Raw genomic sequence first — 13,642 nt, forward strand, 5'->3', positions numbered from 1 at the left:
TAAGTCTATGGTACGACAAATCAAAGCCTTCAACTCCCCACCGCACCACTCCGATTCAGGAGATGTGAGTCTCCGTGACGTACCCCCTATGCTTGCGCATTTTTTTGTGTTCACTAATCGCTTATGATCACAACAGGACACGTTACTCCCCATGGATCACGCATATGAAAACACGGCATTAGAGTTATTTTGGTTACGTTCGCTGGAGGGTAATGCGCACTTGCACGCTCTCACTTCCTTAACGCTCTACCTTTATTGTGCTACTTCAATCACTTATCTCTACATAGATTGCTTCTTTGTATCCCAATGTTATCGTCAGTATTACTTTGGAGACTATGTGATCACACACTTGCACTCTTTCGTGTTGTCTTTCAGCGTCACGCGGCGTCCCGGGCTAATTGGTCACGAATACGCCACTCCTTCGTACTCGTAACGATTGACAACTAAATACATAAGTCAACCAGTCCCATAGTCCACCCAGACAAAGCCTGATAACCCAGAATGTTCCAACGAAAGCTTATGATAATCGGCATCATCTCTCTAGAAGTTTTGACCCACTGATAAGCGCCCCCGCACTAGTTCAGCGGCGCCACGAAAAGGCGCGCTTTAGCGGCCGGAAGATATTTAGAGTAATTTCAGCACACTTGCTAAAGCCGAAGGAGGAAGTAGTTAACCAACACACACCCTATCGCTCTTTCATATTGCTATCGTAACCACTTTGAGAGTAACGAACCCGTGACTCTTGTGAATTTAGCCTACCGTGCGGTCCTACCTCGATTTCACTGATGCGAAAACATATCTTGGATTGTTGGGATTTTTTTATGCTTTGTTTGATTTACAAACTAATCCTTCGTTAAGAAACTGTACAAATCCTTTTGTTTCCTGTACGATCATAAATCCGATGGCTCAGTTTTGTTGTATCAATATCCTGTGAATTGTTTTAGGAAGTCTATATAAGTAGTGTATTCTTTACACGAAACGAATATTTTTAAATATTTAAAAATACCTGCGAAGAAGCAGAGAACTGCTATACTGGAACAAAAAAAGACATATGACAACTAGATGGTATGATATTTAATCTTGCATTATTGGCGAATGGATAAGTAAACGATTCTAAACTTTTTACAGCGAACATAACTAAAAAAATCATTGCAAATCATATACTGGTTAGCTACAAACTTTAACAGAGCATCTTTTCATTTACACATGCATTTACACAAACGTTTACTATAATTACGTTGAATTTTACAATTTTACACTAGATGTGTATAATACACGCCGTAGTCAAGCGCCCGGCCCTAAGGCCTGAAAATTTATTCAGATCTGAATACTGCATCACTCGTATTTTAAGAAACTATACACATCAATTTATAGATTAAATTATTCACATTATAAAACTATCGCATTTCTATCCAAATTTTGTACTGTACAAAACATAAATATCTGAAACATCAGCACTGAATATGTGTCTTGAAAAACTCGAAGGATATCATTCAAGATGGGAACTGTACCCAAAGCCTGGCGACAAATTGTTTGTAAGTGTTGTTATATTTGCGGCCATATCCATTAAAGTTGCATGCACTTACAGCTGATTTTATCAAAACAGCGTGTCTAAAGTACTTTTAATGCATACTTTTTGACAAAAATACCCGGCGAGTAGGCTATTGCGGTTACCCCTCTACACGCTAGTATCGTCCATTTGTAAAGCTATACTTTGCCGTACATAAGGTCGGCCTACTAGCAGAATCCTCTACTTTTCTAGGCGATAGCGAACTTGAGATTCGGGGAGGGATGGGAGGAGGAATTCGCGAACGTGGCGTCGAGTATTGTGGGCTCGGAGCTCGCACCTGACTCTCCGGCACCGACTCTTGATACGACTTTTGCCTTGTATCGTGGTCAGATTCCCCGAATGTTACAGTCCTTCGTCTGTTAGGCTCCCTAGGTTTGGCTGACTGGGGTCGGCGATGACGATCCCTCTCTTCTCGTTGCGTTTGCAGGCTTGTCGAGGAGCACCTCGCAGGCCGACTTCCTTTTAACCCCATTCGTTCGCCATCATAGGCTTGGTGAATGCCGGAGAACGACTGACTTTTTAAAATTGAAGTGACGGCAGATCCGTCCGTTTTACGATACACTGGTCGGGGATCCCTTCCCTCGCTACCCGTGCTATAATCGCTAGTAGTGGACCGGCTAGTGTAGCTTTCATAACTGTTTTCGCGTGCTAACCTTTGAGACCTCGGCTGTCTTGTTGTTTCTGAGTTGTCATGCAGTAAGTTTGAATCGTCGTAAACTCCTGAGTCCGTTGATCCGCTAGATAGGGAATACCGACACCCGGGAAGGTTCTTGTAGTAACTTGGTTCACTTGTTTCCCAAGGATCAGAATGACCAACGTTGCACTTCCTTTTGAAATTCTCCTCGAGCATAGCTTGCGATAACAGAGCTCTGACTGGTTCGGTTCTCGCTAGATCCACTGCCATTTGTCCTCGGTCGGTTTTAGCGTGAACATTAACGCAAGCAGAGTTCACCAGAAGGCTGACAACATCCAAATGTCCGCTCTGAGAGGCAAGATGCAGCGCAGTGTAGCCATTTGAGTCAACTAAACTCAAGTCGGCACCTTGCTCGAGCAGGAAATTTACCAAGTCGACATGACCGTCCCAGGCGGCCTGTTGTAGAGCAGTCAGTCCGTGTTTACTGGCGTGATTAATGCGTATCCCAGGACTATACTTGAGCAAGAAGCGAACTTTAGTGACATCTCCCTCCAGAACAGCTTGATGAAACACTGCCGACATTTTCAGCTGTCGTTTGAACTCCGTAAGGACTTGTTACATAGTTTTCTACCGCCTCTGGGTTAATCCGTGTCTAAGTCGACCAAACAAACAACTCTCCTCTCTCGCAGCTCTTGGTTTTGTGTTGAAAAAACCTAAGCCAGCAATCAACAAAAATAAAGTTGGCACGGGAAAAACAACAAGCAAAAACACAATAGCCTATACAACTAAGTATTTCAAAGTTATATAGTGAAATTTTAACCGAAAATCAATTTAGTAATTAGTTCAAAACAGAAGCAAAGTTTGTTGTACGTTAGAAATGACTCGCTCAGGCACCGTACCTTTTATAAGTCGATCACACGATTGTTGAGATCACGAATTCTCAGCCTACTATCGTGTCGCAACCGCGGACGCAGCTAATGAAACAGAAAATATATGCAGAAACGATCGAAAACAACCACAAGGGACTGCTCGCTCTGATTCTCTCGGCCTCATTCGGTTTGATTAATGCAAGGTCCTTGAAAGGACACGTAATGGTGCGCTGTGATTGGCTGAGCCGACCAGATGTTGCCAAGGTTTTGTTGACTCGCTTGTATTGTGTTACGGGTGGTTTCGCGCCGTGGAAGTGCAAAGCATTGGAAGACCAGCTCAAAGTCGAAAACCAGCGAAAATTGCACAATTGCCAAGCAGCGACAAGCGATCTTTAGTCTGTAGTGATAAAACAAAGGAAATCTCTTTATAGGAGATATAGTTTATTCAAATAGTTATAAGTCACGGGGCTATCGGGTTAATCGATCCGTAAGCTTGTCAGTACATGCAAGTATGTCTGGAAGATAACTTTTCGGGCCAAGGAACCACATATTGAGTAGAGTTCTTTCGAGCTATTTCATCAGGAAGTGTTGCTTAACGTCTTGTCGGCACACAATCAACTCTTTCGGAAAAGAAGAAGAATAGTTAAAAAAATAATAATAATAAAATAATTCGGCTTTGGCACATTCAGCAATATCGACTTTATTCGCTTCTATTCTGTGTTGATACTCTTCATCATTTGATCGGAAGATACTTCTCGTTTTACTTATAAGAAGATGAGATATAAATTGCCAAAAGCACTTTACACCTCGGCGGCGAGAACTATGTCAATCCCAATTAGTAACGATTTATCACCTCATGTGAAAGAAGAGGGGGTTATTGTTCTTTTCCATTTGTAAACACTGTCGGCAAGCAGGGTGAACGAAGCCGCATCAGCCGTCAGGACAATTTCAAGGTTTTCCTGTCATGGTTTTATCCTGCTAAGTCTTGATTTACTCGTATCTATCGCTTTCCACATGTAAGGGTCATCAAGTTCGACGTCGAAGAAATCGGACACCCAAGCCCCTATGAAGTACACACATTTGTTAGAGTAATCATCTTGTTGCCTTTAAAGAACCATTATGAAGTCCATTATAAAGAAACATACCCTGCAACGCCTTGTGTAGCACTTGATGTTTTTAGGTCAATACTGGTGATAAATTCATAGTGCTCTAAAAAAAATGGAGCGTGTACTTATGGGGGTGTAGATAGGAAGATATAGATATTATTATTCAAAGTGGTGTCGTCTGCCAGCAGCACAGCACAAGTGGCAAAATACAGCAGATACGAGGAGTTCCCAGCAAGCTTTTTAGACCCTTTCCCTCTGCTATAAACAAACAAATTCCAAGCCACGGCAGGATTGATGTCCACCCATTGATTGATGTCAACCCATGGCCTCAGAATGGCTGTACTTTAGTGTGCAAGAACGTCTCATTTCAACATTTCATTTTTTTTAGGACGTCTCAGGCCTATGTAGCAGTTCAATGTGATTAGCTTTTAGATAAGCGACATGAATTAAAGTGTCAAAATATAAAAAGAGCAATCAGGAAAGAATTAAGTCTAAGACTTTCTGATTCCTAATAAGCCTAAAACGTAAAAAAATGAAATTTGTAAAATCGTCTTTCAAGGTTTTTAGGGGCTCATTAGATATATTAAATTATTAAATCATTAAGTGATAATAGTTTTGGTATTTACAGAGCTTCATGTATTGCTAATGTCCCATTTTGGTATTTACAGAGAATTCCCTAAAACAGTAAAAAGTTCAAATGCGAGGATCAGGTTTCGTTACTGAAGTTAAGAAAACAGAAAGTTCCTGTCGGTCAACAGCGCCGCAATCAATACAGGAAGTGCATTAGTCGATGAGTACTTCGTCTGTCGGCTTTGTTTAGATTACAAAAGGATATCAGTCTACAACTGGTAGTGGCAAAGGTCTTTGCAACTGGAACATATTTTTTTCTATCGGATCAGAGATGGGCAGGAAGAGTTCTCGATGGAATTACAGCGAACCATCTCATTTTTTTTCTTAAACTTAAAGGAAAAGACAAAATAATTTTTTTTTATATATAACAGAACAGCTGATAAAAAATCACTTTACCATTGCTCCTAGGGGGGGGGGGGGAGGGGGCACTAAGCAGGTTACACCATACACCATTCTTTCTTAGCCGCGAGAGGGTGGAGAGGTTCGTATGGTCTTCAGGGATGATGAGCCTATAAAATCACGTGATCTATTGCGTGTTTATAATAGGTTGCGATACCTTGTCTTTAAAGTTGGAAAAAAAGTTGAAAACTTTTATTTTATAAAAACCCATTTCCTTTGATATGCAAATATTTGTCATTTGAAAGCCAGAGTAAGGCGTTTAAACTTTGTCATGTATTTATTATGGCGTTGGTTTTGTCTTTGTCTTAATTTAAAAAAAGGAAGTTTTCAAGAAGTCACAGAGTATGTGTGTTTATTTGTCTTTTTTCAATAGATAAAATAAGCATTCACTTTCTTTACATAGTATGTAGCTATCACAATAAATAATACTACAGCAGCCAACTGACAGAATATCTAAGCTGGGTCTGCGGTATGTGAACACACAACCTATTAGACCGATCGGTCTGGGGTATGTGAATACACGACCTATTAGACAGATCGGTCTGCGGTATGTGAATACACGACCTATTAGACAGATCGGTCTGCGGTATGTGAACACACAACCTATTAGACCGATCGGTCTGGGGTATGTGAATACACGACCTATTAGACAGATCGGTCAGCGGGATGTGAATACACGACCTATTAGACAGATCGGTCAGCGGGATGTGAATACACGACCTATTAGACAGATCGGTCAGCGGGATGTGAATACACGACCTATTAGACAGATCGGTCAGCGGGATGTGAATACACGACCTATTTAGACAGATCGGTCAGCGGGATGTGAATACACGACCTATTAGACAGATCGGTCAGCGGGATGTGAATACACGGCCTATTAGATAGATCGGTCAGCGGGATGTGAATACACGACCTATTAGACAGATCGGTCAGCGGGATGTGAATACTCAGAAATCTCTTCAATCAAACAACATTCACAATCTCTAGATCTATGTACAAAAAAGCATACACTCCTAAAATACCAGCCTCAAAACATTGAGGGGGGTGGGGGATTCCATCACTAGAAAGACTACATGGATAACTTATCTGTGCAATAGAAGTGATTTGACTATTTTCATAAATGTTCTATCAATAAAGAACGTTTATTAGATATCGAACTATCTGTTCTAAAATGTCAAGAAGCTGTAACTGCGACTCTTTTGGCTTTGTTCTGCACCAAAATAAACATCCTTTTTAAATTTAGTTCCTGATTATACCCGATGGTCAGCGCACATCTACCACTACATATCATCTCAAAACAAAATTTGAAAATTGCATTTTTTTCCCTACAATATCTATAAGCGTGAGGCGAACTGTTGGGTTAACAATGGTGCTATGACGTGGTTGTGAGAGCTTATAAAAAGACACCAAAATGTGGCAGAACAACCCAAGCCAATCCAAGGGTTATCTGGTGTTGTCCAGGAAACATCATATGTCCAGCGGTGATGAGAAAGAGATTTGAAAGGGACTGGAAACACACACATCCCACCATGCAGTTCGTGTGGTCGTCCAATCAGCTTTGTCTCTGCTGCAACGCCAAGCAGGTGTTAACTCACACCACGTCCTCTTCGTCGTACTCATCAGCGTTTTTCTCGATCACTTTATAATTGGCATCCTGCATTCGTGTCAACACTAGAGGAGACTTTTCGCGTTCAGCTTTCTTCCTGGAACTCCGGCACCAGAAGACAGCAGCGATGGTGATTCCAAGAACCATCAGGACCCCAAACGCGATTCCAAGGTACTTCCCCCACGAGTACTCACTCTCCTTCTTTTTCCCGCTTGCACCCATATTTGGGTCGGTGGTCGTGTCCGGTCCCCCCGGTGGCTTGGCTGTAATCGGCGGGGTAGGCAAATCCGCAGGTCTGAGGACTGGGTCTGAAGCGCAACCGTAGAACTCGATGCGCATGCCAATTTTAGAGACCCAGGATATTGGTAACACCCGGATGTATTTGACATCGTTGATTGGTGGCTGGATGTTACTGCCTACTTCGGTTTCGGTATCATTGTTTGCTGTAAAATTCTAAAAATACAAAATTACCAAGTTAGTGAGAAACCAAGTTCGTCAGGTATTACAGTGCGTAGGGCACTATAAAGTGCGTCAGGTATAACAAAGTGCTTCACGTATTTCAAAGTGCTTCACGTATTTCAAAGTGCTTCACGTATTTCAAAGTGCTTCAGGTATTACAAAGTGCGTCAGGTATAACAAAGTGCTTCACGTATTTCAAAGTGCTTCAGGTATTACAAAATGCGTCAAGTATTACCAAGTGCGTCAGGTATTAAAAAGTGCGTCAGGTATTACAAAGTGAGCCAGGTATTACAAAGTGCGTCAGGTATTACAAAGTGAGCCAGGTATTACAAAGTGCGTCAGGTATTACAAAGTGAGCCAGGTATTACAAAGTGCGTCAAGTATTACAAAGTGAGCCAGGTATTACAAAGTGCGTCAGGTATTACGAAGTGAGCCAGGTATTACAAAGTGCGTCAGGTATAACAAAGTGCGTCAAGTATTACAAAGTGCGTCAGGTATCACAAAGTGAGCCAGGTATTACAAAGTGCGTCAAGTATTACAAAGTGCGTCAGGTATTAAAAAGTGAGCCAGGTATTACAAAGTGGGTCAGGTATTACAAAGTGAGCCAGGTATTACAAAGTGGCTCAGGTATTACAAAGTGAGCCAGGTATTTACAAAGTGCGTCAGGTATTACAAAGTGAGCCAGGGAATTACAAAGTGCGTCAGGTATTACCAAGTGCGTCAGGTATTACAAAGTGCATCAGGCAATACAACCTGATAACAAATAGCGCCAAATCAACAAGTTTTCTAGAAAAAGTATAATACCAATGTCAATAACCTTATTGTATGGCGTCCAGGAAGCTCCGTTCGCACTGTACGAGATTGTAAAAAGAGTGACGTAACCCCCTGAAGCACCCTGAGTCACCAGGCCTGTAATGTTGACCGCGCGATGTAGACGGAGCTGGAGGTACTGGCTGGGGTTTGATTCCTCCGCTGACCAGCCCTTGGCATTGTGCAGACGACCTCTATTTGGGGCATTTTCTTTTGCAAAGGATGAGGCTAGAAAGCAAAGCATTGTTAGACGTGCTTATCTGTTAAGGAACTGCATTTCTTGAATGTGGATATCTCTACTTAGGATGAGGCTAGAAAGCAAAGCATTGTTAGACGTGCTTATCTGTTAAGGAACTGCATTTCTTGAATGTGGATATCTCTACTTAGGATGAGGCTAGAAAGCAAAGCATTGTTAGACGTGCTTATCTGTTAAGGAACTGCATTTCTTGAATGTGGATATCTCTACATACATTAAATTATTTGATAAAATTATAACAGCCATAACAAAGGCAGCATTGGAATGGTTGCACATAAAAAGCGGAGAAAAAAACGAAAAAAACAAAAAATACTCAAAAAGCAAATGAAATCAAATATGAGTAATGACAATGAAAATCAAAACAGCACAAACTACTGCAATGTAATGTTTTAATGTCATTTTGATATTCAATTGTGAATCAGCTGGTGATTTGAAACTAACACATTTGCAATTTGCAAAAAGGTTTTTTTTTTTTTTTACATCAAATCACTTTTTATAAGACATGGCCAAGTTCTTACCTGTGATCTGGTCATCCGCTATGCGACCACTTTCCATTCCGAGTGCTTGACGACAACTAACGTCAAGGAGACGAAGAGATTCAGAATCCACAGGAAGTCCATCGATGGTGCCTTGGATCACGGCGGATTGTAAGGTTTTTGCGGGAACAAGTGATGAGTTGCTCTTATCCATATAGAGGTCAAACTCGGCAACGACACTTCCCTTTTTCAGGTTAGTCACCTGCAGTAGAAATATTTATTATAACTTCAGAGAAATCTAGACCACAGAGAAGGGAAAAAAGGAGGAGGGGGGAGGTAAGTAAAGGGCTAAAACGAGAAAGAAAAGGAAAGAAAAGAAAGGGAGACAAAGAAAGTATGGAGAGGAAGAAAGAATGGGAGGTGAGGTTAATTGAGATAGGGAATTGGTTAAAGGAAAGAGAACAGAAAGCGATGAGAAGTGAAAAGGTCAGATTGTGAGAAAGGGTTAGGGATGAGCAAAAGATGAAATAGAGCAGGAGAAAAGAAGAAGTAGAGGGGAGACGAAGGGAAGGGAAGGCGAGAGACAGTGGGAACGAATGGAAGGGGAGGCGAGAGAGAGGATAGGGATGTAGAGGGGAGGGGAGTAGAGGGGGAACGTAGGGAAGGGAAGGCGAGAGACAGTGGGAACGAATGGAAGGGGAGGCGAGAGAGATTATAGGGATGGCCTTACCTTCACGGCTTTGACTTCTTTGGTAACCACATTGTTGATAGCAGACTCTATCTTGCTCCTTGTCTGTTTGTACTCCATACTATCCTTTTGCGACATCTTGTCTTTCCACTGCATCCCGGTGAAACGCACCGACATTTTAACTTTCTCCATTTTCTCAACCTCTGCCACGGTCTCACACCTCTTGCCTGTTAACCCTGAAGGGCACATACACACGAACCTGTTCCCAGCCTCCTTACACTCGCCACCCTCGCAAGGTAAAGAATCACAGAAACTGATGCATGCGCTCTTGTTTGTGGCACCAGATTTGGTTGACATCTTGCTTGGGCAAGATACACAGGAAGTGTTGGTATGCTTCTCGAGATCTTGATACGTTCCGAGTGGGCAATGGTCACAACTGGACTTATCCATGTTGAAGAACTCCCCCTTGCCACATATTTTTCTACAGTCTTCTTTGTTTGTACTTCCTGTAGTCAGGGTGGCAAGACCGGGGGGACAACTTGTGCAATTTACTTTACCCACTTCGTTCTGATAGGTTCCTTCAGGGCATGTCATGCAATTTGCCTTCAAGGTATCAAAATACTGCCCGGGGGTACAGGTGTATTCACAGCTACTTGACGACTTCGCACCAGGGTTGACTGTCGACTTCTTATCGCTGCATTTCTTGCATGTTTCCACAACATGCCCTTCTAGGTCCATGTAGGTCCCTTTAGGGCACGGCTTACAAGCATATTCATTGTCCTTGTCCAGAAAGGTCCCTTTTGAACAGATTTGGATACAAGATTTGCTAGACTCTGAGGCTTGACTGAGTGTAGTTTTACCAGCTGGGCAAGAGGTACAATTTTTCTGATTTGCATTTTCCTGATAGGTCCCTTTTTTGCAGGCCGTGCAATTACCAACCTCTACAGAGTAATAATATCCAGCCTTGCAGGGGATCACGCAATCCTTTGATGATAAAGTTCCGGTTGCTGACGTCACTTTTTTGCCTATACACGAATTGCAGCCAGTGATCATATGATTATCCTTTTCCATATACGTTCCCAGAGGGCACGGCTCGCATTTGAAGGTAGCTACACTGAAAAAATTCCCCTTGTTGCAAGGCGTGTAACAATCTTTTCTCGATTTTGCGCCAGTAAATGGCGTCTTTTTCCCGTCCGGACACAAAGTGCATTTGGGATTGAGCGTGTCGCTTGAATTCTGGTAGGTGTTCTCAGGACACCACTGGCAATGTCCCGACTTTGAATCCAATTCTTTGCCTTCCATGCATGTATTATCACAAGAGACATGCAAAGGCACCATCGGGACTTTATCGTCTGATGCGGAACAACTGCTGACATTCGCACCTGCGGGCGCAGACTGTCCCTCGGGACATTTTTGGCAGCCTCGCGCCTCCGAATTATAAATATGTCCTTGGGGACACGTTGAGCAGATTGGGTAATCCAAGGTCACCGGATGTTTTATCAAGATCCATCCATATTCACAGGTAGGTACCGGGTGGTCCATTGCAATACCAGTAATAGGGAAGCTTTGGTTGCCTCTACTGATTCTCAGCTTGTCTCCCAAATCGTTAAGCGACAGTCTATAGTACGTGGCATTTAGCGCTGCAACTGCTTTACTTGGGGAGTTGGTTAAATAATCCTGAAGTATGACCGTGACACCGAAGCGACTATCTCTATTTTCCTCCTTATGACAATGTACCACATAATTTGAGTACATCACACACGACCCGTCTCCTTTAAAGCACCCCCCTGAACTATCACTGACGTTCAAAGCGTCACGTACTTGTTTGGTTATAAAACTCTTATTGAGAAACTCGCATACATTTGAATCGTAGGTGATGTTTAGTCTTCCCCACATTCCAGATGGCATAATAAAAGGCTGGCAGCTGAGATGGTGGGAATGAATATCGTTGTTCCATTTTCCACTTAGTAAATCACAGCTGTAAGCATTGGAAGATTCTCCAACGATGGCAGTACCGTTTGAACACTTCACTGAACAGCTTCTCTCGCTTGAACTCTCTCGGCAATGCAAAGTCCCCTTAGGAACACTACGACAGTTGCAAGAATCTTGGAAGGGAATTGCGGAAAAACTAGCATAGACTTCTCTTGCGGAATTCTTGGAGGAATCTGCTTTGAAACTAAGTAATATCGTATTACCTGCACTCTCATATGAAACCGGCTGTTTGTCTTGTTTTCTCTGGCTTATTTTCTTGGAAGTTGATGAACCGTCATATACGTCGAAAACATCAGTTTCTTCGGTATTAAACTTGTGCAGGGTCAACTTAATTCGTCCATTGTTCACTTGAATAACGCGGCGACAGTCGAGAGAACCAGATTCAAAAGACGAAATTTTGAGCGACACGTTTCCAGTGTCTGCTTTAATCACTTCGTGGGCGCAAATATCGAAATCGCTGTCAAAAATAGCCCCGCCAACGGTACAGCCACAAAGAACTGTAAACACAACAATCAAAACGACCAAAAACGAACGCATTTCTAGTTTTTTTGTTCCCAATGGTAATCTTACCAAGAACGAGAAGAGAGCGGGTTTCGGCGGCTCTACCTCCGCTGTGTTGGTGATGAGAACAATGCGTGGGAGATATTGGTCTCTCGGGAAAGTACGCACGTGGTTTTTAAATATTCATATAAGCGGTCGTTCTCTGATGTCTATAATTCAGCTGTAGGAGAGTAAACAATCTTATTTTGCTATGATTCGCTGGCTGGTGGGGTAAAATTCACGTTTAAAAAAATCTTAAAAATTTTATTAGTATTTGTTCTGTGAAGATTACGTCGTTTTATGTAAAATTGTAGTCGTTGCGGCAGATTTAAAAGATAATGTACCAGGCGAAACATTCTAATTATTCAATTGCGCCATTATGTTGTACATATATTAAAACTTGGAGGTGTTGACCATAAAAATTCATTTATGAGTACCTATAGAGCTAGGTTGTGCTCGAATTGTTCACGGGAGGGACACTATCTGCATCAAAACAATCCGAGAGCAGAGCATAACTGCATAAAAAGTACTTTATAACTGAAATCATGGCGTGAGCAAAGCCGCTCAACAAACATTGGCTTTGTGAGTTCTCAACAGCAGAATTACATTTCTTGAGTTTATTTATTTAGAGGAGGACCCTAATTCAGCGCAAACTTTTTATCTTTTTTATTCGTTGATTTTATTCAGTGCAACAAAGCTTTGGAAGCAGGTCTTATGTTTGTTTTCTCTCGTGGGAGTCATTCTGCTTTTCGAAAGATTCACATGCCTCGTTTAACCTGTTGTTAGAGGCTGTGGCATTCACAAAGATAAAACTTAATATTTTAATGCTTTTCTTTTAATTTCACGCTCGCAGCTAGCTGTCTAGTCAAAGGACAAGGAACAAAGCAGGGTTCATAATTTTTTTTGTTGTCGAACATATAACACCCCGCCGATATCACTGCAAAAGCTTCCAAGAAATAATATCTTGGCAGTACTCTTATCAATAATATAAGACTAGAAAATGTCTTTAATAGGTGCTACATTGTCAGGGTTCCGCTCTTGAGTGTTCCTAAAGTCACAGGAGAAACCATTTCCTGTGGTTCCGACTCTCTGTCTGATAGAGCTCGCATATAACAAGGTGCTCTTAGACAAAATATGTCACTGTTTTCAAGACAACCTGCAAGGATAGGGAACGTTTATTGCCTATTTCGACATCCTTGACATTTTAGTAATGAAGTGTTAAAAGTAAATGAACAATGAACAGGATAACAATTGTTAAACGAATCAAAATGTGAAGCTTTATATTAAAAAAGATGATTAACGATCTCCCATTGATAAGTACTCCCATGGATAAGTACATGTCACTCATATATGGAACTAAGCCTTGTTTTCATTCTCTGTCGAACCAAATGAGCACTAGTTTTTGGCTCCAATCAAGTCGATAAAGAGAGCCTTCGAAAATACGATTACAGTCAACATCAGTATATAAGGTTTCAGGTTTCCCCTTATATCCTGCAAGTGTCAAATCTCAATCGTTCAAGATAACAATTTACATTCCTGCGTGATTTTTCAGGCTAGCTTTCCTCTCTCCTCTAATGACGAGGGAAACTTTGTCGCATAGAAAA

General features: G+C 41.8%; 2 protein-coding genes across 4 annotated transcripts; both read right to left on the reverse strand.

Annotated features, from left to right (window-relative positions):
* Positions 1-1,059: 1,059 nt before the first annotated feature.
* Positions 1,060-4,308, reverse strand: LOC116621118 (ankyrin repeat domain-containing protein 50). 2 transcript variants are annotated; one of them, XM_048725299.1, is made up of 4 exons: positions 4,219-4,308; positions 3,927-4,136; positions 3,104-3,693; positions 1,060-2,917 (listed from the first exon to the last, which is right to left on the reverse strand). In XM_048725299.1, exon 4 carries the CDS (start codon positions 2,784-2,786, stop codon positions 1,686-1,688), a length of 1,101 nt encoding a protein of 366 aa, XP_048581256.1. In that variant the 5' UTR covers positions 2,787-2,917; positions 3,104-3,693; positions 3,927-4,136; positions 4,219-4,308; the 3' UTR covers positions 1,060-1,685. The 2 variants fall into 2 exon arrangements, with proteins under 2 accessions (XP_048581256.1, XP_048581255.1); XM_048725298.1 differs by lacking the exon at positions 4,219-4,308 and having other exon boundaries at positions 3,927-4,187.
* A 1,235-nt stretch (positions 4,309-5,543) lies between these two features.
* Positions 5,544-13,510, reverse strand: LOC5516977. 2 transcript variants are annotated; one of them, XR_007307269.1, is made up of 5 exons: positions 9,549-13,510; positions 8,861-9,080; positions 8,094-8,314; positions 5,812-7,270; positions 5,544-5,694 (listed from the first exon to the last, which is right to left on the reverse strand). XR_007307269.1 is itself a non-coding variant. In XM_032387010.2 (4 exons), the coding sequence occupies exons 1-4, from the start codon at positions 12,033-12,035 to the stop codon at positions 6,803-6,805; spliced, it is 3,396 nt and encodes a 1,131-aa protein (XP_032242901.2). In that variant the 5' UTR covers positions 12,036-13,510; the 3' UTR covers positions 5,544-6,802. The 2 variants fall into 2 exon arrangements, 1 of the variants encoding a protein (XP_032242901.2); XM_032387010.2 differs by having other exon boundaries at positions 5,544-7,270.
* Between the last annotated feature and the right edge of the window lie 132 nt (positions 13,511-13,642).

Source organism: Nematostella vectensis, chromosome 3, assembly GCF_932526225.1.
Source record: "Nematostella vectensis chromosome 3, jaNemVect1.1, whole genome shotgun sequence".
NCBI classification, from domain to species: Eukaryota; Metazoa; Cnidaria; class Anthozoa; order Actiniaria; family Edwardsiidae; genus Nematostella; species Nematostella vectensis.